The 26,619-nt window shown below is 52.2% G+C and overlaps 1 protein-coding gene across 1 annotated transcript in view; it reads right to left on the bottom strand.

The window, feature by feature from the left end:
* Window positions 1-23,043, bottom strand: part of CSMD2 (CUB and Sushi multiple domains 2) — a 585,891-nt gene extending 562,848 nt beyond the window's left edge. The window contains exon 1 of the mRNA XM_046662326.1: window positions 22,851-23,043. Coding sequence (XP_046518282.1) covers window positions 22,851-23,043 — 193 coding nt within the window. The remainder of the gene's footprint in view (window positions 1-22,850) is intronic.
* Between the last annotated feature and the right edge of the window lie 3,576 nt (window positions 23,044-26,619).

Here is a 26,619-nt window from a genome sequence, read left to right as displayed (position 1 = left end):
CTAAGGCCAACTTACTTTACCTTCATAAGCCCCCATCTTTAAGACGGAGATAACAGGAGTACTCATGTCTACAGGGTTGCCATGATTCTGCAATTTAGTTTTTGATGTAACAGTTTGTTTGACCTTTCTCTACTTATTAGCTATTTAGTTGATTTCCATTTTTTCCCTTTATTATAAATAATGCTCTGCATCTCACACACAAATGGTTGACCGCAACTCTAGTTATTTCTTCAGGGTAAATTCTTTGAAGTGGAATCCTGAGTCCAAATACATGAATATTTTTAAGGCTGTTGAAAATGTATCGCCAAGTTGCCTTACAGGAAGTTTGTAACAATTTACACTCCCACAGGCAGTTTATGAAAGTGCCCATCATATTGCACCCTTGCCAGCAGCTTGCACCTCTTTGCTGGAGGAATTTCTATATTTCTTTTTACATACACGTTCACACATAATCTTGCATGAATACATGAGTATGATCTTATTATGCATAGTGGGGTTTTAGGGCACTTTTACTTTTCCTCCTTTCATTTGGCTTTCTGTCTCTCACTGCCCACTCTAACCTGTCCACGCTACCCACTAGCCAAGACACACCCTTAGGGAACCAATATTAACAACCTCATTTGCATCTTCCCATAATTTTATTCTTGCTCATAAACCATATCCAAACATCAACTTACATACTCCCATATGCACACTTACATATATAGTCAGGGTTTGACATTGTTTGTCTTTTTAAAATGGGATCATATTATACACACTTCTCGGCATCTTGCTTTTCTCACGTAATAATAATGATGTTTCAACGAAATGAAGTAATGTCTACAGAGCACTTAGCACAGCGACGAAGCACTGAGTATGTGCTATTTATTATTGTTGTTGTTATATATTTAGAAAGAGCTGGCCCCCCTCCTAAGACTGTGAGGCTCACGGGAAGGCAGCTCCCTCAGTCTTCCTAGTCTTGTCTGGGAAGGAACAAGGTCACTGTAATTATGCATGTCACTTCCATCTTCCCTGAGTCATTCTTCATATTAACTGAGAACATACTATTTGCCAAGGATTGTCAGTGGTCCAGAGATAGGATGATAGGACAAGCCAGACACAGTCCCTGCCCTCCAGAAGCTTACAGTCTATGAGGAAGAGAAATAATAGATGAGTGACTCTGATTCGTGTTTAGTTATCGTCTGAGATAAGCTCTCCAAGGGTGAGGAACACAATTCTACGAGAATGATCTAGACTGGGGGTCCCAGAAGAGGAAGTGACCCTTGAGCCGAGATGTGACAGATGAGCCTTGGTTGATGAGGTGAAAGGGGGCAAGAACAGCCCAGACTAAGGAATCAGGATGTGCAAAGGCCCAGAGGCAGGAGGGAGCATGGGCCTCTGAGGACCTGAAGGAAGGAGCAGCCTAGAGTGCAGGGTCTCTGAGCAACAGCATGGCCCCTCGCAGATGAGCACCAAGTAAATGTCTGGAGAACACCTGCGGCCCCGGAAGAGCTTAATGAGCAAGTTTCTCCCAATGCTCCTGATCCCTCTGGATTCAGCAGACCTCGTTGCCTTGGCAACCATGACCGAGTTCCAGGCCAGGCCTAGGTGAGTGCTTCATGTACATCATCTCACTGCATCGTCACAAAGACTTTGTGAATTAGGGATTGCTGTTCTCATTTTAGAGAAGGGTACTGAGGCCGAAGGAGATTATTAAGTCTCTTATGCAGGCTAGTACTGGGCAGCGCCAAGATTTAAGCCTAGGTTTCTCTGAAGCTCCAACTGGTGCTTCTGACAACGCCCCAACCCTGTTCTCCCAGGTCCTGAGCGATGAGTTAATAGCCACCTCAAACGGTGACTTATGAGGTTTCCCTGCAGGGCTGGGATGTACACCCAGCTGGGCTGGCTCCAGAGGCCAGGGTGCTAATCTCTTCACAGGGAGCAGCCACGCTCTCCCTCCTCCACTGCCCCACACCCCCCCACACACACTCCCCCAAACCCGTGAAGCTCAATTCTGTGGCACCGCCCACAACACAAGGTGTACCCCCACCACGTGGAACTCCTCCTCTGCTCCTGTCAACAGTGGGCCCTTGAGGTCTGGGGGCTCTTCCTGGAATCATGTCCCCTCCTTTCTTCCCCAGAAAATTGCCTGCTCTTCCTATATGTCCTGGCTCACTTGTCAACTCATCCAACGATGACCCCCACCCCACCCCACCACACACTGGAGTTGTTTGCTCCATCCTCTGGGCTTCCGTAAGTCTTGGTTGCATCTCTCCATTCATTCATTCCACACCCAACAGATAGTCACTGGGCCCCTATGACGTGCAAGACTGTCCTAGGAGTCGAGCATACCTCAGAGAACAGAGCACCCAGCTCCTCCACCTCGTGGAGCTTACTTGAGGACACAGACAGTAAATGGGGGAAAAATGCATATACAATATGTCAGGTGGTTAAAAGGACCATGAAGAAACGTAACACAAAGTGAAGGAGGGCATTACTGTGGATAAGGAAGTTGGAGAGGCCTCCCCAAGGAGGCAACAGCTGACCAAGAGCTGATAAAAGCAATGGAGTGAGTCCTGATGCCACCCGGGGATGCCGAGCCCCAGACCACCAGTCCACAGCCAGTAAGTCCAAGGAAGAGCAGGGCAGCCACTGGCCCGAGCAGAGTAAGCCAGGCCAGTCTCAGGGGAGATGAGGGCAGGGAGGGAACCAGGGGTGAGAACACGGAAAGGACGCAATGGAGCCACTGCAAGACTCTGAGCGGGGAAACGAATGTTCTGACTACGACTATTCAAAGCTCTCCAGCTGCTGGGTTGGAGGAAAAGTGACAAGAGGCAAAAATAAGAGGGAAACCACAGAGGAGCTTCTGCAGGAGTCCAGACAAAGGAGACGCTGGCTAGGACTCCTGGGCTGTGATGGAGGCAGTGGGAGGGGCTGGATCCCAGATGCATTTTGAAGGTGGAGCCAACAGGGTTTGCTCATGGCTTGAGGTGGGGGGAGGAAAGGAGAAAGGGAAACATCAAGGATGACTACCAGGTTTCTGGGGACAGCAACGCACTGTGTGTTTCCACGTGTGCCTCCCCAACGGGAATGTGAGCTCAGGCAGGGACGGCCTCCGTGCACCCCAGCAACACTGCACAGAGCTGGGCACATATTTGTTTCGGAGTGTGATGTGTGAGTCATGAGATACCCCTGAGCAGCTCCTGTGCCCCTTCCTTTTGCTGCTGGGGCCTTTGGAGAAGAGACAGGGGTCATCCTGCCCCAGCTGCCCCCTCAGTCTCCAAAGAGCTTCTTATCCTTCCTCATCTGACGGTCGTGAGCAAATGATGGGCATATCCAAGAGACGATGGATCTGAACAATCAGATCAGACGACTTGTCCCTGGAGCCAAGGCCCACACGTGGCTCCTCTGTGCCGCCTCACTCTCCTCTCAGGCAGACACCCGGCCTTCGGGAGACAACAGCCCTGCAGTTCAGCTATGGAGTGCCTTACAAACCAATGAAACCGGGCCCTTGCCGGGCCCTGGTGAGCCTGACACCGTCTCTGTCCAAGCCACACAGGCAGGAATGGCTGCCCCCTTTACACAGATGAGGCCTGGCCAGCGACAGGGACATGTGCAGGGAGTGACGCAGGATGAGAACGGCACCTTCTCTCCGTTTCCTTGATGTAACTGTAAAGGAGGGCGTAAATAATGTTCTGCTCAGCAGCATGAGCCTTGGGGTTGTGCAGCCCTGGGTTCTAATTCAGGTCTAACATTTACCAATCATGTGTGACGTTGAGCCATTAGTTAGATCGCCATCCTCAGTTTGCCCATCTGCAAAACGGGGATAATAATGCCATCCAGCTTGCAAATCTGTTGTAAGACTCATATGAGATGGGGTCTGTAAAGTGCTCGGCACAGTGGCTCATCGTGGGGACTCCAAACATGAAGATGATGTTATAACTGCTATTGTTATAGCAATGGTGTGTGAGGAGTGCCAGTGCTGGACTCCGTCGAGGGATCCTGGGTTGTGTGTTGTGGTGGACACAGCTGTGGAAACACTATTGCAAGATTCCACATGGTTGGTGTCTCAGCTCCATCCCTTGCCTGCTGTGTGATCTTTGGCTAAGTCATTTCATTCCTTCAAACCTCACCTTCTATTTCTACAAAATGGGAATAACTGGGCCACCTATCTCATGGGGGTCTTGCGGCACAGCGCCTGGGTTCAGCGATGTGACCAAGGTAGTCAGAAGCAGAATCGAGCAGGTGTCCCACACAGGCAAGGCAGCATGGTCGCCCCAGAGAAGCCGCCTCCCTGGCCGTTATCTGCAATAGTTACCAGCTAATGAAGCCGCTGTTTACTTTTCTCTGTATTCCCCAGACTGAATCCCCCTGGACCTGTTGGCTCTACCTTCAAAATAGATCCGGAAGTCATCCCTGATAGCCCCTGGCTGGATTCCTGCCCTTCCTCTGTGCTCCCATAACCCCCATCCCAGTCCCACACTAAATTCTAGTGTGACACTCATCACACTGCATTTAAATTATCTAATTATCTATCCAGCCCGGGGGTGACACATTAGAAAGAATGAAAGCCTAGGGCATTGGGGGGTGTACAGGGGGGACAAATGCCACGCATGTCTTCAGCTCTACATCCCAGAACCCCACACAGTGCCCAGCACAAAGTGGGAGTTCAGCACAACTCGGCTGAATGGGTGCACAGACGGTGGGATGCACGGAAGGAAGGAAAAAAGAAGGAATGGAGGGAAGGAGGGAGGGGGGAGGAAAGAAGGAAAAAGTCTTTCGGCGTTGCTACCGCCTTATGCTAGAAATCTTCTCTGTCGTCTCCCGCCTGCTCCTCTTCCACTCAGTTTGGTCCTTCATCTGCAAAGCAAATGTATGGTGCCCGGCCCTAATCGGACATCAGTTTCCATCAAGAAGTTAACCAAGGAGAAGCAGGTCTGACTCCAGAGCGGATGCATTTTAAGCAGCGGTCCCATTTCCTAACGATTCACCTAGATGAAGCAGATTCTCCATTTACTGTTCAAGGGGACAATGAAGGGAGAAGAAAAACGAACGATTTATTTTCTTATTTAAATATGTCACAGAGATAAGCGGGCCAGATGATCAACGTCTTAGTCAACATCTCCTCTCAGTCGGGGTAAGGGCTCTGAGAAACCTCCAAGGCTGCCTGGCATCTAAGCCGAGCCCAAGGTGGGCGGGGCTCCAAGTCTTCCTCCCTGGGGGGTGGGGGGGCTTGTCTCGCCTCCCCCAGACCCCTCAGCTGCTGGTGATGCTGACCTGTTCAGGCCCAGATCCTGGTGGCCATGGAGGAGAGCACATGCTTGTCCCCCTCCTGTCTCCTTAGAGGGGAGGGTGTTCCCACTCCATGCCCCTAGAGGACAAAGCACTGCAGACACACATATTTTTCCAGTCTCTCTGACCTTCACTCTCTCTCCATGCTATTGGGGGCCGGGGCAGGGTGGGTGACTTGTCTAAATAGTGAGTTTGGGGAAAGAACGTGGCTCGCTCAGCCCAGCCCCACCTGCCTGGCACCTCCCTAACCTTGCCCAGCAGGCTTGGCCCCTGTGAGGGAGGCCCAAGATTGTCCCCTTATGCCCGTGAGTGGGTATTCAAAAGTGATATATTAACAAGCCAATTTGGCCGCATATCCAAAGCCACATGCTCCAATCATCTCTATCAGTAATGAAGCTGACATTTCCATCTCTCCAGTGGATTCCTCTTGTGTTTTTCACTCAGTTGCTTCCAAACTTGAGAGAGGAAGAAAGGCGTGGCAGGGAGGTTGTAGAGGAACTGGACAAGCTCGGTGTTCCCCGCCTGGGGTTCCCACACACCTACGGGGCAGGAATGAGAGGTTGTGAGCTATTTTCAAGATTTCAAAGGGCCCAACAGAAACTGCATTTATCTGCGATCAAAATGCACAGGCCAAAGAAATGCCAAGTGGCTGCTCCGGGCTGGAACTGTTCCCACTCAGTGAGGTCACGCTGCCCTTTGTCCATTCTGATTGGTGGGACTCAGCCACGGCCCTCCAGGGACCCCAGAGGCTTGACAATGAAGGAATGCTGGGTTCCCCAGACCCCCTGCCTAACTGTATGAGAAATTTCAGCCCCTTGGCAGGGCTGCCTGCTGCTTTGAAAGGGGAAATTGCCATGTGGGGCATTTGGGGAAATGAATGCAAGCAGTCTCAGCCTTGGATAAAGGAGGTAAGAATGTGTTCCCAAGAAGATGCTTGTTCCCAGGGCCAGAGATCAGAACCACCCAAGTCAGGAACATCTCAGGGCCTCAACTCAGATGATATAGGGGGATAAAGGCCGAGGTCACAGGACGGTGGGACGGGGGCTGGGGCTCTGGAAGGGCAGAGCGGGAAGGTGGAAAGGCAGGGCTGCCTGTCTGCTTCCTCGTGCTGGATGTGGCTTTGCCTCCACAGTCTGCAGGGCACATCTGAAGGGAGCTGGGAGCGCTGGTGAAGTTGCTCCTGCCCCTCGAGAGAGTCTCCGCCACTGTCGCAGGGCGGGTGATGGACCCGAAAACAACTGGCAGTTACATATGTCTTTTAGGGACAAAAATAGGGAAAAGAATCCACGCCCCTGGAAACAGTGCTTCAAAACCTAAGGGGCCAGCTCCGTGGCCGAGTGGTAAAGTCCGCGCACTCTGCTGCGGCGGCCCAGGGTTCGGATCCTGGGCGCGGACATGGCACCACTCGTCAGGCCACGTTGAGGCAGCATCCCACATCCCACAACTAGAAGAACCTGCAACTAAGATATACAACTATGTACAGGGGGTTTTGGGGAGATAAAGCAGAAAAAAAAAAAAAAAAAGATTGGCAACAGTTGTTAGCCCAGGTGCCAATCTTAAGGGAAAAAAACCCTAAGTTTCTTGGGAGCAACTCAGGGACTGGGAGAGCGCCCCCATCATAACAAATGTGGGCTGTATTAAGGGAGGGAGAGACATTTAGGAGCCTTGACCCTCTCCCCCAGAGCAGTCTCAGCACAGAGGAGGGGGCCTCCCTTCCCCCTGTGCTGGGCATGGCTTCTTGCCACCTCCCACCTCACCCCTCACTGGGCCACGTTTTACCCGTGGGGAGGGCCACTGAATTGAAAGGCAAAGCCTGTTCACCAGTTGCCCCTGTCCTACCTAACAACGAGGGGAGTGGTGGTAGAGCAAGCCTGTCGTGAGAGCTGGCTGGGAAAGTGGACACTGACTGTCCATGCAGACCCCGTCCCAGCCCTGATTCTGCAGAGGCTGCTGAGTGCTCAGTGCCCAAGATTCAGACTCCTGGTGGCAGGTGGAAGGTACCATTTGGCCAGGGCTGAGCCGCGTGCTCCATGATGCACCAGAAAGCCTGTTTTGAGGGGTATCAGGCACATGCCCAGCTATCAAGAAATGAATCAGTACTTTCTGCCCCAGCCAATTAGCGATCTTTGTTCTTATACCCCATCAGCCAGAAGCCGAGAAGGAAGGGGTTGCTAGGGCAGGTGTTAGTGGCATATCAGCTTGAACGTCTTCCAAGTTCACTCTTGTCCCAAGAGCTTCAGAGTTTCTCTCACTTCCTCAAGGGGTACCAGCTTCTCAGTGATCTTTGTCTTGCCCCTCCCCGCCCATCCCAGAGAGTGGACCCACTCCCTGTATCTCTCTGACCCAAGCACGCACCACTGATGGGAGGAAGGCAAGAGTGGCCATGGGAGACCACACTGCTGCCACTGCCAGTGCCAGCGTGCTGGGTCCCAAAGGGTGAGGCTCGAGCCAAGCAGCACTGGTGAGGATGTGGGAAGGCTCAAGAATCCACCATTAGCGAAAGGGAGCCAGTCAGGGGGGAATTGAGAGTGTGGGGCCCACAGACCATCAGGGTGGTATGTGGGTCTGGAGTTCAGGGCCCAGGAGACCTAAATGTGGGACATGGAGATTATCGCCATTTGGATAGTGGCTAAAGCCAAAGAGAGGAAGGCTAAGGCCAAAGGCCTGGAAGAGCCAACAGGAAAGCAACCTGTAAGCGGGAGGGCAGTGTCATATGCTGAAGAGGGGGAAGGACAGACGGAAGGTCAAGAGGCAGGCTGTGGCCAGACTGAGAAAAGTCCAGAAGCCAAGAGAGACGCTTGGATTTGCGAAGTAGGAAGTCATGTGGTGCCTTGGGCTGGAGCACTTCCCCTGGAGTGAGGAGGGTGGAAGCCAGATGACAGGCGCTGAGAAATGACTTGGCAGACACCATCTCAGGAAGCATGGCTGGGAAGGGAAGGAGAGAGCCGGGTGACAGCCAGAAGGGGGTGCAGAGTCAAGGAAGGGGTGTTGTTTAGTGTGTTTTTAAGATGAAAACAAAGTGTGTTTACGGACTAATGGGAAGGGAACCAAGGGGAGGAGGGATTAGAGAAACGGGGAGCAGGAATGGTGATGAGGACAGTGACACTCCTGGGTAGCGCAGGCACAGCGTCCTCAGTGCTTCCCTACCCAAATTCAATGGCAACGTTCGTACACTTGTTTCTTTTAGTTGTTTCCAATTTTTCTGTGATGTAGAAGATACGGTTGTTCAGGAGAGTAAGTGGATGAGGCTGCCCCAGAGATGAGAATGGTCCCAAGATGGAGCCTGCGGTTCAGATGGGTCCAGAGCCAGGGGTGGGGACACCAGGGACTGAGCTGATTGGGAGAGGCTGATTGACAAGGGCTGGGTCAAGAGGAAAAAGGGGAGGAGGTGGGGTCAGATTAACTTCTGGGTTCAAAATCTGAGCCCTGGGGACATCGATACAAACAAATCTACCCTTTACCACCCTACCTGACCCTAACTGCTCCAGATTGATCCACTCATTTTTACTAAGGTGTTAATGGCTAACACTTCTCAAAATATTTAATTTTAACAACAGCTTTCAACTCAAAGATCTCAGCAACCACAGAATTTTCCTGAAACACAGGCTGACAGAGAGCAGCTATCTCATCGCTCTGTATCAAAAATTTGCCCCACCTCCTTGCCCCAGCCTCTCAGAAATCCTTCACCTTGGGAAATCTGCCATAATCTGGTGCAGCAACAGAAAAGAGAAGAGAAAATCTAATTGTGTCTCCGCTGCTCCAGAAATCGGCTTCTAAGCTGTTCGGTTTCACCTGACAACCAACTGATGAGCATTCTTTCATTCAACAAATATTGATGGAGCATCTCCCATGCTCCAGGCTCTGTCCCAGGTGCCAGAGACACAGGAGTGAACAAACGAACCCAAACCTCCTGTCAGTGGGACACGGACTTATAGGGACCGAGGGGCCAGAGGGCTGCGTGCTCAGAGCCAGGTACTCTGCAAGTGGGGACCTCACAGCATGACTGTGAGGTCAAGCGTTTTGCCTCATTTTACCAATGCAGCAACTGAGGCCCAGAAGGAACTAGAGCCAGGATCTGCCCTGGGTTCGCCTTACTCCAAAGTCTGTGCTCAGAAAGTGCGTCCCCTCCTGCTTCTCAGACTCTCCCAGGCACAGGAAGCACCTGGGATCTTGTTAAAATGCAGATTCTGAGTCATAGGTGGGCGCCTGAGCCTAAGAGGCTGCTTTCCTAAGCTTCCTGGCAAGGCCTTGGAGCACACTGGAAACGAAGGGCCTAGTGTTTGCCAAACTCCTCTGATGGTGAAATCTTTTTCTCCCAGGGCTCTCTTTTAATAGTCCCTCACTCACCTTCTGAAACTCAAGAAATGTCTGGCTGAACGAATGAATGAATGAATGCCACCACTGGGCCTCCCACTGTCTCTGTACTTCCTGCCTTAGCATCCCTATTTGCATAACTGGCCCTTTGCCTTGGTTTCCCTGCTGAGTCTTTGGCTCCTCACAGGCACTGCAGACTCTAAAAGTCCCTCCCCTGGGCTAGGACCTCTCCCCTGGGGGCCGGGTCCTGCTCTGGCCCAGGAACAAAGCCAGGGCTGGAACCCGAACTCCCTGGCCCCACCCACGGGAGCTTCCCTCTGCCTGCCTTGACCCTGCCCGCCTGCCGGGCCTCTGTCCTAAAATGCCAGCTGCCTCCCACCACCAGGCCGGAGGAAAATGCCATTTCAGTGTTTTGTGTCTGTTCTTCAGCAAGTATTAAATCTAGAATAACGGGAATTAGTAGCCGGAGGAAGTTGAGGATAAAACTCCCTGAGGGCCCTGATTTCTCACCTAACAAATCAGGGGCTGGTGGAAGGACTTGGTGATTCAGGAGCTCTGAGCAGCCAGGCCAGCCCTCACCCACAGGGCCTTGTGAAGTGTGCCCAGCAGTTTAGGAATGTTAATGCGACCTGCGGGCCAGCGCTCTCCCCCAGCTCCTCTGGGGAGCCACCTAACCTCAATGGCTCAAACCAGGTCACCTCTGGGGGGCTGCAGGACCTCAGGGGACAGGTCCTGGCTCCACCGGGGTGTGGGTGAGGGCAAAGGAGGTAGAGTGGAGTGGGAAGCCCTTCCTCCGTTTGTTCTTGGGCGAGGTCAAGACCGGGTCATCGCAAGGGGAGGACTGGAGTGGATGGTTGAAGGCCTATCTCCTGGGAGTTCCACCTTCAGACCCGGGGAGCTCTCCACCCAGACTCACACACAGACTAAGAGGTACCTGCACGGACTCAGTGTGCATCATCAGCATCATCATCATCATCATCACCAGGAACCGATTAGAGATGCAGGCGCCACACCCCCTCCTAGATCCTCTGATTCAGAAGATCAGGGGTGGGCCTGCGTATCCACATCTCTAACTGGGAACCCTGGGGACAGTGATGGTTAAGCCTGTGGGCCCTAGAATCATCCTGGGTTTGAATCCAGGCTCTCCCCCTCCTTAGCTATGTGGGCCAGTGACTTCATCTCCTCAAATCTCAGTTTCCTCAACTGCAAAATGATGGACTTCCTGGGGGTGCCCTGAGGTTTAAGCAGAGGACCGGGCCATTCTCAGCCATGCCAGAGTTCCCTAAAGAACGGCTTCCAGGACAGATAATGAAGATGCTGAGGGAGGGGGATGCAGACTTGACATCCCCCAAATGCAGCTCGCTGCGTTAAGCCTGAAATGGCCTGCTGAGGCGCCCCCAAGGACGCAGATTTCCTATTTTTATTTTCTTCCTTGATGGAAGTTTGGGGACATTCTCACTGAGGCAGGATTAACAGAACTGTGATTTTCGATCCGCGGTTTATGCAGCGGGCTCCATGGACTCTGGCAGTTCTATCAGATGGCCCTCTCTAGGGAGGCGGGGACCAGGGTGGAGGAAATGCAGAGGGAAAAGGATTCCCTCTTCCCCTCCTTGCCGACCTCTCCCCATGGGGCTCCATGCACCCATGCCGACTGCCCCTCCACCCCCACAGTGCCTGGCCGTGCCCTGCCCTCATCATCGCCTCCTGACTTCAGAGACCCGCGCCTGCCTGCCAAGCCAGCGGGGCCACAGTCTGCTTAGAACCCTCCAGACCCCTCGCTGCCCTTGCCCGGTTAGCAGACCTTCACATCACACTGAACTCCCTCCAGACCTTGAACGTGCCTTGAGCCATGCAGATGGGTTTCCACTTCTGGAAGGCCCCCCTGCTCCCTCTCTGCCAGCTGTCCTGCAAGTGTCAGCTTAAACACCCCTTGCTCTAGGAGCCTTCTCTGACCCCTTGAGTCTACATAGTTGTTCCTCTTATTTTTGTAATTGTGGCAAAATACATACACCATAAAAGTCACCACGTTAACCATTTTTACACATATGTTCAGTGGCATTAAGTACATTCACACTGTTGTGCAGCCATCACCACCATCGAGCTCCAGAACTCTTTTCATCTTGCAGAACTGAAACTCTGTACTCATTAAACACTAACGCCCCGTTCCCCCTCCCCCAGTCCCTGGCAATCACTATTCTACTCTCTGTCTCTGGACTAGAGTGCTCTAGGTACCTTGTCTAAGTGGAACCACACAGCACTCATCCTTTTGTGACTGGCGTATTTCACCGAGCATAGTGTCTTCAAAGCCAGCCCTGGCAGTCTAGTGGTTAAGATTCAGAGCTCTCATCGCCGTGGCCCGAGTTTGTTTCCCGATCAGGGGACCACACCACTGTCTGTCGGTTGTCATACTGTGGCGGCTGCGTGTTGCTGTGATGCTGAAAGCTATGCCACCGGTATTTCAAATACCGGCAGGGTCACCCACAGGACAGGTTTCAGCGGAGCTTCCAGACAAGACAGACTAGGAAGGACCCGGCCACCCACTTCTGAAAAACTGGCCATGAAACTCTATGAATAGCAGCGGATCATTGTCTGACAGAGCACATGAAGGGGAGAGAATGGAGCAAAAAAAGACCAGGCAGGGTTCTGTTCTGCTGTACACAGGGTCGCTAGGAGTCAGGATGCACTCAACAGTGCTAATAACAAAATGTCTTCAAGGTGTATCCATGTTGTGGCATGTAGAATCTCCTGTTTTAAGGTTGAATAATATTCCACTGTACATACATAGCACATCTGGTTTACCCATTCATGCATCGACGGACACTTGGGTTACTTCCACCTTTTGGATACTGTGAATAATGCTGCTGTGAACATGTGTATAGCTGTCTTTCTTATGTACCCTTATCTATAAAACTTGTCTATGTCCTCAGTGCATCTGAGAGCTCAGGCACAGCACAGACGCTCAATAAATGCCTTGCTAAAGGACTGAGCAATCCCTCACGTTCTCTAAGTGTGGCACCCATCAAGTAACTGATTTGTACTTTAACTGGCATCTTCAGAAAACACAGAGCCTTGAGCCAGAGGAGAGACCTCCTGTAGGATTTGGGATCCCAATATGGAGAGGAAGGCTCTGAGTTCCTCAAAGCCTCCCATACGGTGAGCCAGCCCTGCAAGAGGGTGGACTCTCAGGGGCCTGGGGACCTCTCCTGCCCCCTAGCTTGTTAGTACCCCCATGTCTCAAATTCTGCCTTCCACAAAACACAGATGGATCCGACTACATCAAAATGAAGCATTTCTGTCCAAAGAAAGACGACAGAAGAAAATAGACAGACGAGAGATTAGAAGTTTTTTGTAACCTCTAAAATTGACAAAGGGAATATAAAAGGAACTTCTGCAAATCAACCAAGAATTTTTCTAAATTAAGACAGGAAGTCTGATTTAAAAATAGGCAAAGAATGTGAATAGGAATTCACAAAAAGAGAAGTTCAAACAGCTAACAAGCATATAGAGATATTCGAACTTACCAGCAATCAGAGAAATGCAAATTAAAGCAACGAGATAGCACTTTAAACTCATCAGAATGGCAAAAATTAGAAAGGTGAGTAGTATTAGGTATTGGTGATGACATAACATTGGTGATGACAAGAAACTCTTGCGCACTCTTGGTGGAAATGTGCCTGGCACAGCCATTCTGGAAAACATTATGGCAGAACACAGAAAAATTAACATATTAACTCAGGGATCCCTATCCTCCATTTGTATAGCCCAGAGTTATTCTCACACAGGGTCCCAAGAAAGTGTGTACAAGGATGGTCTTCAGAACTTCGTGTGTGTCTGGGAGGAGTTACAGACAAGCCAGGCATCTAACCCCAGGGGAATAGACACATAGAATGCAATGGATACACAACTCATAACGCAATACAGAATTTAGAAACCACGGACTAGACACACACAAGGAGAAGAGCTAGATCTTTAAAATATAGTGTTGAGTAAATAAAGTCAGAAACTGGATGAAATTTATAGTTCACTATCATTTATATAAGTTAAAAATACATATACATGCAAAACAACCCTATATATTTTATAAGGATCCATGCATATTTCAAGACAGATATCAAATATATCAGAGTGGATACTGATGGGAGAGAGTAACAATAGTCTTGGGATTAGGGATAAAGAGAGGAGAAAATTTAAAATAAAACAAGAGGGGCCTTATATAGACAGATGATAAAGTGTCATGGTCTGAGGGTGGAATTAATTCAATGTTAGGCACCTGAGACTGAAAAAAAAGCAGAAAACACCCAACTGTGTCTTCCACATAACTCAGAAAAACTATCTTTGTAACATTTTACTCTTTCCGTGCTTCTTGGAACAAAATGTCATAGGAAACGTGAGTCCCAACGGTCCTCGAACAGAGGGAATTTTCATCTTGCTGGAGTTAAAAGGCCTCAGTGCACATCTTGTCCCCTGGATGGATGTGTTAGGAAAAGTAAAATCCAAGCAGCCAGCTCTCCCAGACAGGACTCACAGCGAGGCTGCCCGGGAGTGGGTGGGAGGGGAGGGAGGAGGCTGCGGCAGACGTCTGAAGGGCCATGGACGGGAACTGCTTGTGTCCTCCCTACCAAGTTCTCGGGAGCAGCCAGCCACAAGGGCCATGGGAGGGTAAGAATGGATCAAGGCTAGGAAGCTCAGTGAGTCCACCCTCCTTCACCCGCAGCCCATGCACCGGAAGCACAGCCGGGCAGGCTGTCTGCAGAGGTAGGAAGTTTTGAATCCTTGGAAGCCAAGCTGGCCTGGCCACTGGACAGGATCTCCCACTGCATGGGGCTTAGACTAGTGACCTATTCTAATATCTCTGGGTCCTTTTTGCTTTGTTGATTAGAGAGCTTCCAAGTCCAGCATTACATAGACAAGATGGGTAATACTATCCCCATTTTATAAGGGAGGAAATGCAACCCAAAGAAGATGAAATCATTCACTCGTGGTCATATGGGTTGTAGTCACGACCAAAGCTGGAAGATGAGTTTCCTGACTCTCAGGCCAAATTTCAAGACTTATCAAATATATCAGAATGTCTTCCTCCCAGCCAGCCATGGATCTGCCGTGGGTCAGCCCTTCTATTACACGATGACAAGGGCCAGGAGGACAGGGGCCACACAGGTCCTGGGAGGAGAGGATGCCAACCTTGACATGGCCGTTTTCATGCTAGGAACATTTAACATAGATTGAAAATAAACCCATTAAACTTTCACCTCCTTCTTATCACCAAATAATGTGCCAGAAGCCCACACATCATCACCAAGCCTCACCCAATCTCTCAGCCTCTCCCCATCCTTGGCCCCCACCCCTGAAATGACGATGGAGGAAGCAACTAGGGTCTGCAGGTGGTAAGCGGGACTCAGGCTGGAGTCAGGAGTCAGGAGTCAGGCAGCAACTCATGGACAAACGTCCTGGGACCTGAGTCGACCCTGCCACACTGGCTCATCTCCGAAAGGGCCATCAATCATTTCGCACAAAATGCCTTCGCATTCTCTGATCATACACTTGTATCTCAAATGGTCTAAACTTCAAAGTCTCTGATTTCTCCCTTTAAAGTTACAACCGTCACGCGCGCTTACTTTCAATCAATAAATAGATGTAGCTACTTAATAATGGAACTTATTTTCTTTCCTCTTTGAAAACATAGAAGATGGACACACAATTTTTTGAGGTTTCTGGATTATAATTGCACTTAATTGAGTATAAATTAGACATTGGCAGGGAGGAAGGCCATTTGTGCCGCAAGATAAGCCCTGATTTTCTGCTCTAGACCACACGGGAGATTCTTGAATAAATTTCTGAGTTATCTTGGTGCTCTCAGGAATTTAACTATACATACATTATTTTTAGCATCATAAGAGTTCCTTATAATGATGATTTTCAAGGATAGGACTGATGTCCCCTTAGAGATCAATCCAGTTCAAAATTTTCCGACAATACAGAAGCAAGTAGGTAGAAAGTGAAAGGCAGTTTCCAACAGGAAGACTCCCCAAAAGAGGGGGCCACAGAGGTGAACCCCTATACCACTCAGGACTTCGCCTTTTGTGGGTATGGCCACCTCACTGGCTCTGAGGTGGGCACAGCGTCCTTCTCTGATGTTGGGCCTCACATGGGCTACAGTAGGGCTCCTGGCACGTGCCTGGCATATTTCTCTGATAGGGTTCATGGTGATGGCCACACAGGACTCCCAATGTCTCTCTGAAGAATGATCCCTTATACCAGGAGAGTAGAGCCTCTGGCATCTTAGGCCCCATGCCAATGTGGAAGCAAGAGCTGATGCGGACTTTCTATCTGCTCGAAACTTCACAGTTCAGGCAAATAAGAAACTGAAGAGTTCTTGGGAGGAAGATGAAGATGCTATAATAATGTGAAGCTGGTCAAGCTGTTTCTGGTGCCCCGCCTCATTTCCCATTTCCTACAGTGCCCACTCAACTGCTATATGACCACATCACATCTCCCAGTATCCCATCCCAATTCATCCAACACAAGCCACCCTAGTACATCCTGACTCACCCTCATCTCACCTCATCCCACCATGACACTCACTTCCACTCTACCATATCCCGGTTGTCCCATTCCACTCTCACCCCAACTCCATCCATCCCATCCCAATCCACTCTAACCCATTCCTATCCCACCCACCTCATCCCATCTCAGTCAATCCCATGAATACTCTATACCCCACCTTCTCAATCCCACCCCAAACTATCATGTTTTAGTCAACACTATTCCATTCCATTCTACAACCCATCTCAATCCATCCCAATTCATTCTATCTATCCCATTCCAGTACAGCCCAACCCACTTGTGATCCCACTCAACTCCCTCCTTCCTACCTGGTCTCAGTCCATCTCAAATTATCTTACTTCGCCAATCCCACCCCATCATATTCCGACCCCTCCCCTCCCCTCTCAGCCCCTGCTTGGCCAAAGTTCTTATTCGTAATTTTATATGGGGGCATGACCATTCTTCATGTCACATGAAGCTACATGAGAAAGCCAAAGGGTCTCACGCTCTCCCAAAGGCCTAAGAGATAAGTGTGTATTTGGGTGGCAGAGGAGAAAAAAAAGATGGAGAATCTCATCTTTAAGGAGGGGTATAAAAGGTAGGGGGTTGAGCTCTCCAGAAAGAAAATAAATATGCGTTTCCTTTGCTTCTCTTAACTTACAAGAGCCAGGAAAGCGCTCTAAGAACCACACCATCATTTTCAATTTGAAAACTCCCCGCAATGCCTAGCCCACCCCTTGCTTTCTGCATGTCCAAGGGAGAGCCAAGTTCTATTTAAAGTCAGTGAATCCTGAGACAGAGTCTCTGTGAGGCAGAAGACTCTGAAATCATCCCCCACTTGCAGGTTCACGCAGACGTTCCCTTGTTGTCTGGGAAAATCTCTGCAGCAGGCAGAGAGGAGGGGTTGGGAGGCCATATCCCTCTCAAGGACGAAATCCCAAAAAGGGCGGTGTCAGTGGCGTTCTCCAACCTCTAGGGGGCGCTACAGGGACCTCCCTCTTCATCCTTCCAGGAAGAGGGTGCTGACATTGGCTGATGGATTGAGCCAATTGGCCAGGTCCTAAGGGATGTGCTTTCAGTGGGAGGAACAAAGAGGAAACACTTGCTGATGCGTATAGTGGAGCATAGTGTTAGAACGGTTTCTCTTATAATTTTAACAGGCTGGTGCAGAAAGCAAGCAGACAGCAGTAGTAATAGTGGCAGCATCTAACACACATTGGATGCTAACAGTGGGCCTGCCCTGTGACAAATGCTTTCCAAGAACTAAAAGGATGGGCCCTGGAGTCAGGCAGCCCTGGGGTCAATCCTGCCTCCTCTATCTACCTGCTCTATAGCCTTGCTCTAACTGCTTAATCTCTGAGCCTCAGTCTCTTCCAATATAATATAACAGTGACTGGATTATTGTGAGAATTGAACAGTAATGTCTATAAAGTACTTAGCCAGCACTCAGTCACGGAGCGCTATGACTATGAGTAAGCAGAAGGGCCCAGGCTGCCCCCGCCTTGGGGATACTCCTTCACCAATTCCCACTCCTCCAAGCTCCTTGCCTTGGGAATGTCTTAGAGGGAAGTCTGAGGGAAAGAGAGCCTTGGGCTCCAGAGAACTTGCCTCTGATCCTCTCAACAGGTGTTTATTCAGTGTCCACTATGTGCTGCGATGTGGGCTACACTGCTTGCCTGAGGTCACAGACCTTGAGGGAATAAAGATGGACATCATTTCATGACACAAGACATTCCAACATGCCCTGATGAGTTTTACAACAGGGGGAACCTGGGCAGTTGTGACCGCCCACAGCAGAGTTCAGTCGAGATGGGTGTTTGGGACTTGAAACAAACCAAGCACGACTTTGGAGTCACCCTCCAGGAGCTTGTGGTGGAGATGGATGGACAGTGGCTGCCTGAGGGGTTGGAAGTTTGCGATCCAGGCCTCAAGTGCCAAAAGCAGCACAGCATAAATGATGGGGGCAGCCTGGTGAGAAGAGCAGGGTGGAGGCAGGCAGCCCGGGCAGAAGGATTCCCGGGGCGGAGCCCCAGCTGGGTCCCCTTAGAAGCTGGATAGCAGTGTTGTTACGAATAAGGCATTTGGAGTCAGGTAGATCTGCGTTCAATCCCCAGCTTGGTCACTGACTAGTGTGGATAAGTGATGTGTCCTCTCTGAACCTATTTCTTCACGTATAAAATGGGGATCATAACACTGCTGGCCTCATCAGGTGGCTGTTGGATTGAGTTAATACCAGCAAGTGCCTGGGACGGCGCCAGCACATGATGAGGACTCAGTGGACACCAGCGATTAGTAGTACTCCCCTAGGTGCCCAGACAGCTTTCTGAGCACAGTGGGTAGGGAGGACACAGTGAGGGCACACAGACTTCCTGACTGAATCGTTTGTCCTCAGTGCTCCTGTTCAGCCCCAGCCTCCACTTAATGGGCACACTGGATGAGGGAAGTTTGTGCTGGGCCTGTTGCATCTCTGATTTCGAGTCCTTCCCACTGCACAGGAATGACTTGTCCCTTTTGAAGAGGTCAGATCAGCTTGTTCTCCAACGAGGAACATCTGGCTGATTGCTGAGCAATCAGGTTCCCTTAATCCTGCTGGCATGACCAGGATGATGAAAACAGAGGCGGGTCAGACACATGAGTCAAGGTGATGCTGCCAAAGCCACCTGCTGGACTCTTCTGGACAAACTCAAACCTTGCAGTGTCCAGGACGCTGCAATCAGGTTCTCCAGTCCCCTTGCCCCTGATTCTAGCCTCACCTTCAGCAAAGCCACACACTCACCAGCCCAGGATATGGTCAACCCTGTCTGCTGTGGTCAGCTTATTCTTTTAAAACCAAAAACCTACAGCTCAATTGCAAATGGAAATTCAAATCCACACATTGGTGCCTTTCCTTTGGGGAAGGCAGGGAGGGAAGATGTATGCTAAGGGCTTGCTGTTGCATTGGTCCTAAGAAGCTGTCTGACTTACATCTGACATTGAGTTCCAGAGGGGAAAGTAAATGGGGACCAGGTGTCTTTGTCATCTTGTTACCTCTGCCAACCAGCTGGTTTTCTCGACTCCTAAAACTCTTGATTTAGCCTTATCAGTCCCTAGAAAAATGTCCAGGAAAAAAGTTTTTTAAATCATCTGCTGATTTAACAACCATCTATCAGGCACCAATTCTATGCCAGGTCCTGAGCTGGGTGCCGGGGATACCAAGAGAAACAAAGCGGCTCCCAGCCTTCAGGAAGCTCACAGCTCACTAGGCGAGGCAGATAAATAACTATGTTGAATACAATTCAATTAGTACTGGAATCGACCTCCGGGTATGGTCGGTGCTCCCGTTTGCAAGAGGCCTACTGAAAGCAAGCACTTAGGACACAAGCAAAGCAAGGAAAATTTTTAAAAAATAATTTGGTATTTGATTTTTTGTAAAGCAATGGAGTGGTTCGCCTGGGAAAAATCAGGACTGTGTCAGAATTCTTTACTCTTATAGTTCAATCTTGATTTATTTTGAATTAAAGTTACTGGTTAAAGGGATGGGAGGCATTACAAACTTTTCAATGCTCAGAGCTTCTGAATCCAGAGAAAAGTAGCTAAATTTGAGAACAACTGAGAGTATGAAACTGACAGAACTTGATGGTCAGCTGATAAGGAAGGAGTTGGGGATGATACTAAGATTTCTGGGCTGGTTAACTGGGAGCCTGCAGGTACCACCAGCCTACAGAGGGAACCCTGGAGCTCAGGAGAGGAACTAATGAGTTTGCTTTGGAATGGAAACATGCAGGTGAAGATGCCCAAGAGCCAGCCGGAAATATGGGCTGTCTAGACCCAGAGTTTCCATGGGCTAGGAAGCCAACAGACACATACCAGGAGAAACGTCTTGGCAGGAAAGATCTGTCTGGAAGCTTCAGAGTGTAGTAGTGGAAGGGATGGGCCTGGATGAGCTCACGCAGGAAGTGGTGAAAGGAAATGAGGAAAAGCACAAGGAGCGGACACTGCAAGAAACCATACTTATAGGAGGAGAACATATTAGAGACTGGGAAGGAGCAGCCAAGAGACAGGAGAAAAATCAGCAAAGCACAGTGTCCCAGAGGCCCAAGGAAGAGAAATTTTAAAAGAAGTACCCCAAAATGTTCACAGTCACAGAGTGGTAAAGGAAGAGAAAGAAGGATGGATTTGGTAATGAGGGTGCTCATCAGGGATCTTTCCTAGAGAGTTCTAGTCCTGGGGACAGAAGCCGGGATGCAGGGAGTGAACGATAGCAGAGAAAGTGCGTGGAAGACCCTTAGAAGAAAGTTGACTTGTAAAAGAGGAAGAGAGACAAGATGGTAGCTAAAAGGTCAATCGGGCCAAGAAGTCTGGTTAAGCTTGTTTTATGTTAAAGATGAAGCTCTCTTTAGGCCAAGGAGAAACATACAAACAGGGAGAGCGATTGCTAAAGGAGGGAGAGGAGGTAACTGATGGGAACTGTCTAAGGAGGCTGGGGGCAGGGATGTGAGGCAGGGCACAGATGCAAGGGGTTCAGGGTGGAAGGTAAAGGCGGGGGAGGACACACCCCCTTTTCAAATCCTCCTATTCATTGTATCCAGTCATCACTGGGCCAAGGAAGGGAGCCGATTCAGTCCTGAGCGTCTTTTAAAGTCAACAGCGTGAAGAGAACACAAAATGAATGTGCTTCCCCTTCTAATGTGCCAGATCCTCGGCTCATCTGTCACGGAGTCCATTTACAAACCTCCACTGCTTGCAAGGCCAAACAGCACATCTAAATGCGGGAAAGGTTTTAAAAGAAATGCATTGGAAGCATTGAAAGCCAGAGCGGCCTGCCAGAGAGCAAGCACTCTCCCTCCAAGCCATTCTCCACCACCCCGTCTCTACTGACCCAAGAGCTGCAAGCCCATGGCTCTCCGGGAGGCAGCACTCCAGCACCACGGAGCAGCGTGCAAGCTCGGGGAACCGGCCTTTTTCTTTCCCCAGGGGCATGATATGCCCAGGAGGCAGGGAGAAATCTAGCCAGAGAAACAGTTCCATCACATCAGGGGCAATCTCAGGTCCGCTAAGCCAGAACAGGGACCACACCTGGGCCAACGTCGCAGAGGCCTGACAGCCAGTACCAACGGTCCCCTCACCGCCCATGTGGCAAGTCTGGGTGACCAGCGGCGTCGTTGTGAACAGTGCAGCCACGCAGTGGGTGTGGGTGTGCGCGAGGCCGGAGCTCCTACGCCCGTGCACCTCGGGCGCCCCTCTCTGGGTGTCGGCGGCCATGACTCTTAGGAGAACCCGAGAAAGTCCGGTCAAGTAGGGATGGGAGAGCTGGGGCGAGCCTGGGGCGCCCTCCCTGACCAGCAACCCTAACATTCCCGGCTAAAGAGCTAGCCACACGGTCTGCCGGGACGGGCGCACAAAATGCTGGAGCCCAGGGTGGGCCGAAGAGCTCCCCAGGGAAGGGGCGCACTCTGCAAGGAGGGAGAACTAAGATGTTGGGGTGGCCGAGGCCAAGCCTTAGGAGGTTCAATCGGCGGTTTAACAAACCAGAAAAACCCAGCAGGGCTCCAGGCCGGAGGTGCTCTGAGTCAAGGCCTGGGCAGCAGGTGTTACGGGTTTTCTTCCCCAGTGGATGTCAGTCTCCGAGCTAAATGAAAATGCGGCCCCAGGCATCGCCCCTTGGACCCGTCCCCACCCGGGGAACAAGGAACTTTCTAGGCTGTGGTTAGACCGAGCCTCAGAGGGGTGCAGGGGATAAAGTGGGAAGGCACTAGTCGAGGCCAGTGGTCTCCACTGGGGACGGGGTTGTCTCGAAAGTCCGCATGCCTTTCCGGGTCCTCAAGCTGCAGCCAGACGCTCGCGAAGTTCCAGGACTCGCCGCACCCACCAGGTCTGCCCCCCTCCCCGACTCGGTCGCCGGGAGCAGGTCCCGCCGCCCGCGCCGCCGCTGCCGCAGCCCCGGCGTTTGGCTGCAGCAGGGCGCGGGAAAGGGCACTTTGGCGCGGAGTGGGAACCGAGGAGAATGTGGCGGCGCGGAGCCTGGCGGCGACACTCCCTCCCCCGTCCCCCAGCACAACCCCCGCCCCCGCCTCCCAGTCTCTCAGCACCCTCTAGCCCCCACCTGAGTCCTCCCGCAAAGCGTGCTCCGGACCCCCGCCCTGGGCGCGCGCCCACCTGAGCCTCTGCTAATCCAGAGTGCCAAGGGAGGGGGACACTTGGGGAGGGGGGTGGTGGCCGCAGTCTCCTGGCGGCTCTGGCGGGGACGCGGGCTTCATTCCGGAGAAAATGGGCGGGGGCAGGGAAGGGCAGACCCTGCAGACGCGGAAATGAGGAAGGGGCGCGCCATTCCTCCGGCACGGGCGTGCCAACCAGAATCGGGCTGCCGGGGAGGGCTCCAGGAAAGTTTATCGGGGAAAAGCCTGGCACCTTGGGGGCTGAGAGGCTGGAGAAACTGAAGCCATGGTCCGTGTGCCCCGCGGGTGTCTGTCTCCCAGGCCCCTACACCGGCCGGATCCGGCCAAGTTGCGGCTGGGGTTGGGGTTAGCAAAGAGGGTGAGGGTAGAGGTGAGGACACGGTGGAGGGTGGAGGAGGATGGGGGCAGACAGAGGCGAGGATGAGCTGGAGGGTGGGCGCTTGGGAGGAATAGAAGGTTACGAGGGGGAGAGGGGGGAAGGGACAGGAACCGGGTTGGAGATGGGTGGGCTCGGGGCTCGGGTGGGGCGCGCGGCGGCCGCCGGCTCCCCGGCGCGGCCGGACTTACCCGCGGCGGCTGAGGCGCTGAGCAGCCCCCAGCCCAGCAGCAGCAGCAGCAGCGGTGGCGGCGTTGGCGGCGGCAGCAGGCGGCCCCAGCGGCTCCCCGCGCCAGGCACGAGCGCCGAAATCCCGGCTTCGCCGCGAGCCCTCCCCGCGGGGCAGCCGCAGCGCCCCTGCTCCCGTCTCCGCGAGCGCGGCATGGCGCGGCCGGCAGCGCCGAGGGAGAGGCTCCGCTCGCCGCCTAGGAGAAAGGAGGTCAGGAGAGCTCTGGCGCTTCTTTCTGCTCGGAAAAAATCCCGGTACGCGGGAGCCCTGAGCTTCTGCGGCTGGAATGAACCAAGTGTCCGCCCGGCCGGGGAGAGGCGCGCTGCGCTCTCGGAAATGACTCGCTCCAATCCCGCTTCGCGGGGTTCGCGCCGGGGGGCGGGGGGGGGGGGGTGAATTATCCCCGGATTAATCACTCCGGAGCCGCTTCTCCGCCGCTCCAAATGCTGGGGGTGGAGGCGCAGCAAAAGAAAAAATATTGGGGGGTGGGGGTTCCTCTTCAGCGCCACCTCTACCTCCAGAGAAACCACAAATTACATCTAAAGGGTTGTTTATTCCTGTTTGTTTTACAATTGACCAGTTTCTTTTAAGTTCAGTTCTCTCATTTCCATTTATAAGATCACCCATTAATACACCTTCCATACACACACGCGGCACACACACAGTGATACAGACACACGCACTCACACATAGGCGCGCGCGCGCGCGCACACACACACACACACACGCCTCTTCCACGTTTGGAAATTGGAATACAGTCTGGGAAAAGGTAATCAAAGAAGGGCGCAGTTCCCCAGGTCACGGCTTTTACGAGCTGATCCTGAGTGGTGGCTTTGAACTTGCAATTTGGGGCCTGGGGCGATGCTTCGGAGCCCCATTCGCAATATCCTCCTACCCCATCCCAGGAGAAGGGTGTGTGTGCGTAGACCCAGGGTTAAGAATTGGAAGGCGAGTAGGGCGGGGGGACCCGCTCATTTGGCTCTGTAGTGTCTTACCCCTACCCTAAAATAAAATCTCAGGATGGAGGGAGCTTGTGTGCGCTGGGGGGCTGGGGGGCTGGAGGAGGGGGCAGGTGAGGTTAGTGGAAGGACGGTGCAAGAGTTACTTGTACAATTTACCCTCAAAATTAAATAACCGGGCCCTGCTTCTTCTCACTCTTATGCTCCCCCTCCCAGCCATGGCCCCACACCAGGCGAGTTTTTCCCAATAGCGTGCGGAGCTCCCCAGCTCTCCCCGGTCGTCGCCGTCACCGCCAGGCCCCAAGAGCTCAGCATCGGTCCCCACCCCATCCCCCACCCCCACTCCGTCGCCGTCTCTGTCTCGTCTCCTCTAGGCTTCTCCGTCAGTCACGATAGCTCCTTCGCTGTCTACGCCAAACTCTGGGCGAAGGGAAGAGACGCTGCAGGGGGGAGGCCAGAGGGGACGGGGAGGGGCAAGGCTGGGGGAGGAGGCTCCCGCTGGCGCGCCCAGCGGAAAAGCACTAGCCGGTGAGCACCCCACCCCCTTTGCCAGAGGCATCTAGGAGAGGCTGCGCTCCGGGCTTTTAGGGGGTTTGGCCAAGCCGGAGCTCTGGCATCTGCGAACCCAGGGGGCAGTGGCCTGCGGTCGGCGGAGCCTGGGAATTTCGGGAGAGAGTGTGGAATGGGCTATGGGGTTGCTGATCCGGGGTGGGGAAGGTGGCAGGCAGGGCCAGAGGAGTGGATGCTTGTCCTTGCTCCCCACGAAAAACTTGCGCCCGGAGCCACGATCTCTCAGCCTCCTTGATGCCCGTCTCCCTCCCCCACCCCAGGTTGTTCCGGTTTCCCTGCATGAGCTCATCCCACAGCTGGGGAGCCAGCCCGGTGGCCCGAGGCAGCGAGCTTCCTCACCATCGCCGGCCCCATCCCCACCCCCAACACACTTGGTTCCTTGCCCCTCCCCAAGCTGCTTCGCTGGGTGCCAAGAACCGACCGAAGCAGCCAGAACTTCACAGTGAAAGGCCTGCTTTATGTCTCTGGGGCAGCGTGGGGAGGGGGTTTGTCTCTTCCCATTGTCCAGGCCCAGCCCCCAAAAGAGAGGGCTCAGCCAGCCAAGACTGGCCTAGCCCCGGCCTTCCCACCAGCGCTGGAGAGGAGAGAGGGACTGGCTGAGCCAGAAGTGGGTAGTGGCCTTAGGGGAACAGTTGGTGGGGCCTTCCCCCTCTCCTGCAGGGTGGGGTTCTCCTCCAGAGAAAAGAGCTGGCAGAGATGCCCAGCCCTCCCCTGCAGCCCACAGCTGAGCAGAAGAGAGTGTGGGCTGCTCTGTAATTCTGGGACTCCAGGCCAGTGGACTTCCCCCATCCGCTCTCAGCCCCAAAACTTTGCTCTGTGGCGGCAACAGCAGCTGATGTTTACCCCGAAACCCGCCTGGCAAAAGGAACATTTGTCATCCTTCTCCCTGGGGACTGTAGACGGCAGGGCACCCGTTTTATCCCTGTAACTGGCCCAGTTAATCACTTCTCCCACCATTCGTGCACCTCTCTGATCTATTGGAGTCTACATGCATTTACTGAGGCCTCCTGGGCACTGGGCCCTGTGCCAGCCTGTACTGTGGGCAATGCAGAGGTGTAAAATGTGTGGTCCAGCTCGGGAGGATGTGGGGCAGAGATAGAAACCCCCGGACAACCCATACAGGCCGTGGTAATCACTGACAGAAGGGGCATGTTACAGAGACATATGAAGACAGTAAGCTTTCCTTGGACTCAGGTGATTGGAAGGCTAATTTAAGGAGAGAAGTAGGATTTTGGCCAGACCCTGAGGGCTGGATGGAGATGTTGATAAGGTGAAGATTGATTTACTCAACAAATATGTATGGAGCATCATTACGTGCCGGACCCTGTGGTAGATAATGAATACACACCCAAGTGAACAGTCCTGCCTTGAAGAAGGCAAGTGATAAATAAACACACATATATATATATAAAGTTAATAATTAAGGATGCTATTAAGGAAAAGTTTATGGTACTATGAGAAGGAATTCTGGGGCATACCTTAAATAGGTGGTCTGGGAAGGCCTTTCTGAGGTGGTGACCTTGAAGACGAGAGGGAAAATTAAGCAAGACAGCCATGCAAAGAGTTGGGGAAAGGGCGTTTGGTATGGAGAGCATGGGCTGGCCTTGGAAAGGAAGGGAGGGGGACCAGGAGAAGGAGGATGGGGCTGGATCAAGGTGATTGACAGGAGACACCCAGGAGGTGAGAGAGGGGACTGGCCAGAGCCAGATCATGCCGGGTCTCCTGGGGCATGGTGAGGAGTTTGGGTTCTCATCTCAGGCAGTGGGAAACAGGAGGCTAGTTTGCTAGGGCTGCTGCCATAACAAAGTACCACACACTGTGTGGCTTAAACACCAGAAGCTTACCGCCTCACAGTCCTGGAGCCTGGAAGTCCGAGATCAAGGTGTCCATTCTCCTTGACTTATAGATGGCCATCTTCTCCCTACATCTTCACCCTGTCTCCCCTCTCCCCTCTGTACCTGTGTGTGTCCAAATTTCCTCTTCTTATAAGGACACTAGTCATATGAGATTAAGGCCCACCCTAATCTCATTTTAACTTGAGTACTTCTTTAAACCCTGTCTTCAAATATAATCACATTCTGAGGCCCTCAGGGTTAGACCTTCAACCTGTGAATTTTGGGGGAACGCAACCCAACCCGTAACAGGAGGGGAGGACTTTTCAGGTGGAGGAAGGAAAGAGCAAATGCATGACAGTCAGAATAT

Source organism: Equus quagga, chromosome 5 (genome assembly GCF_021613505.1).
Source record: "Equus quagga isolate Etosha38 chromosome 5, UCLA_HA_Equagga_1.0, whole genome shotgun sequence".
In the NCBI taxonomy this organism is placed as follows: Eukaryota; Metazoa; Chordata; class Mammalia; order Perissodactyla; family Equidae; genus Equus; species Equus quagga.
Note: the sequence above shows the minus strand (reverse complement) of the source record. Positions and strands in the feature narration are given on the sequence as shown.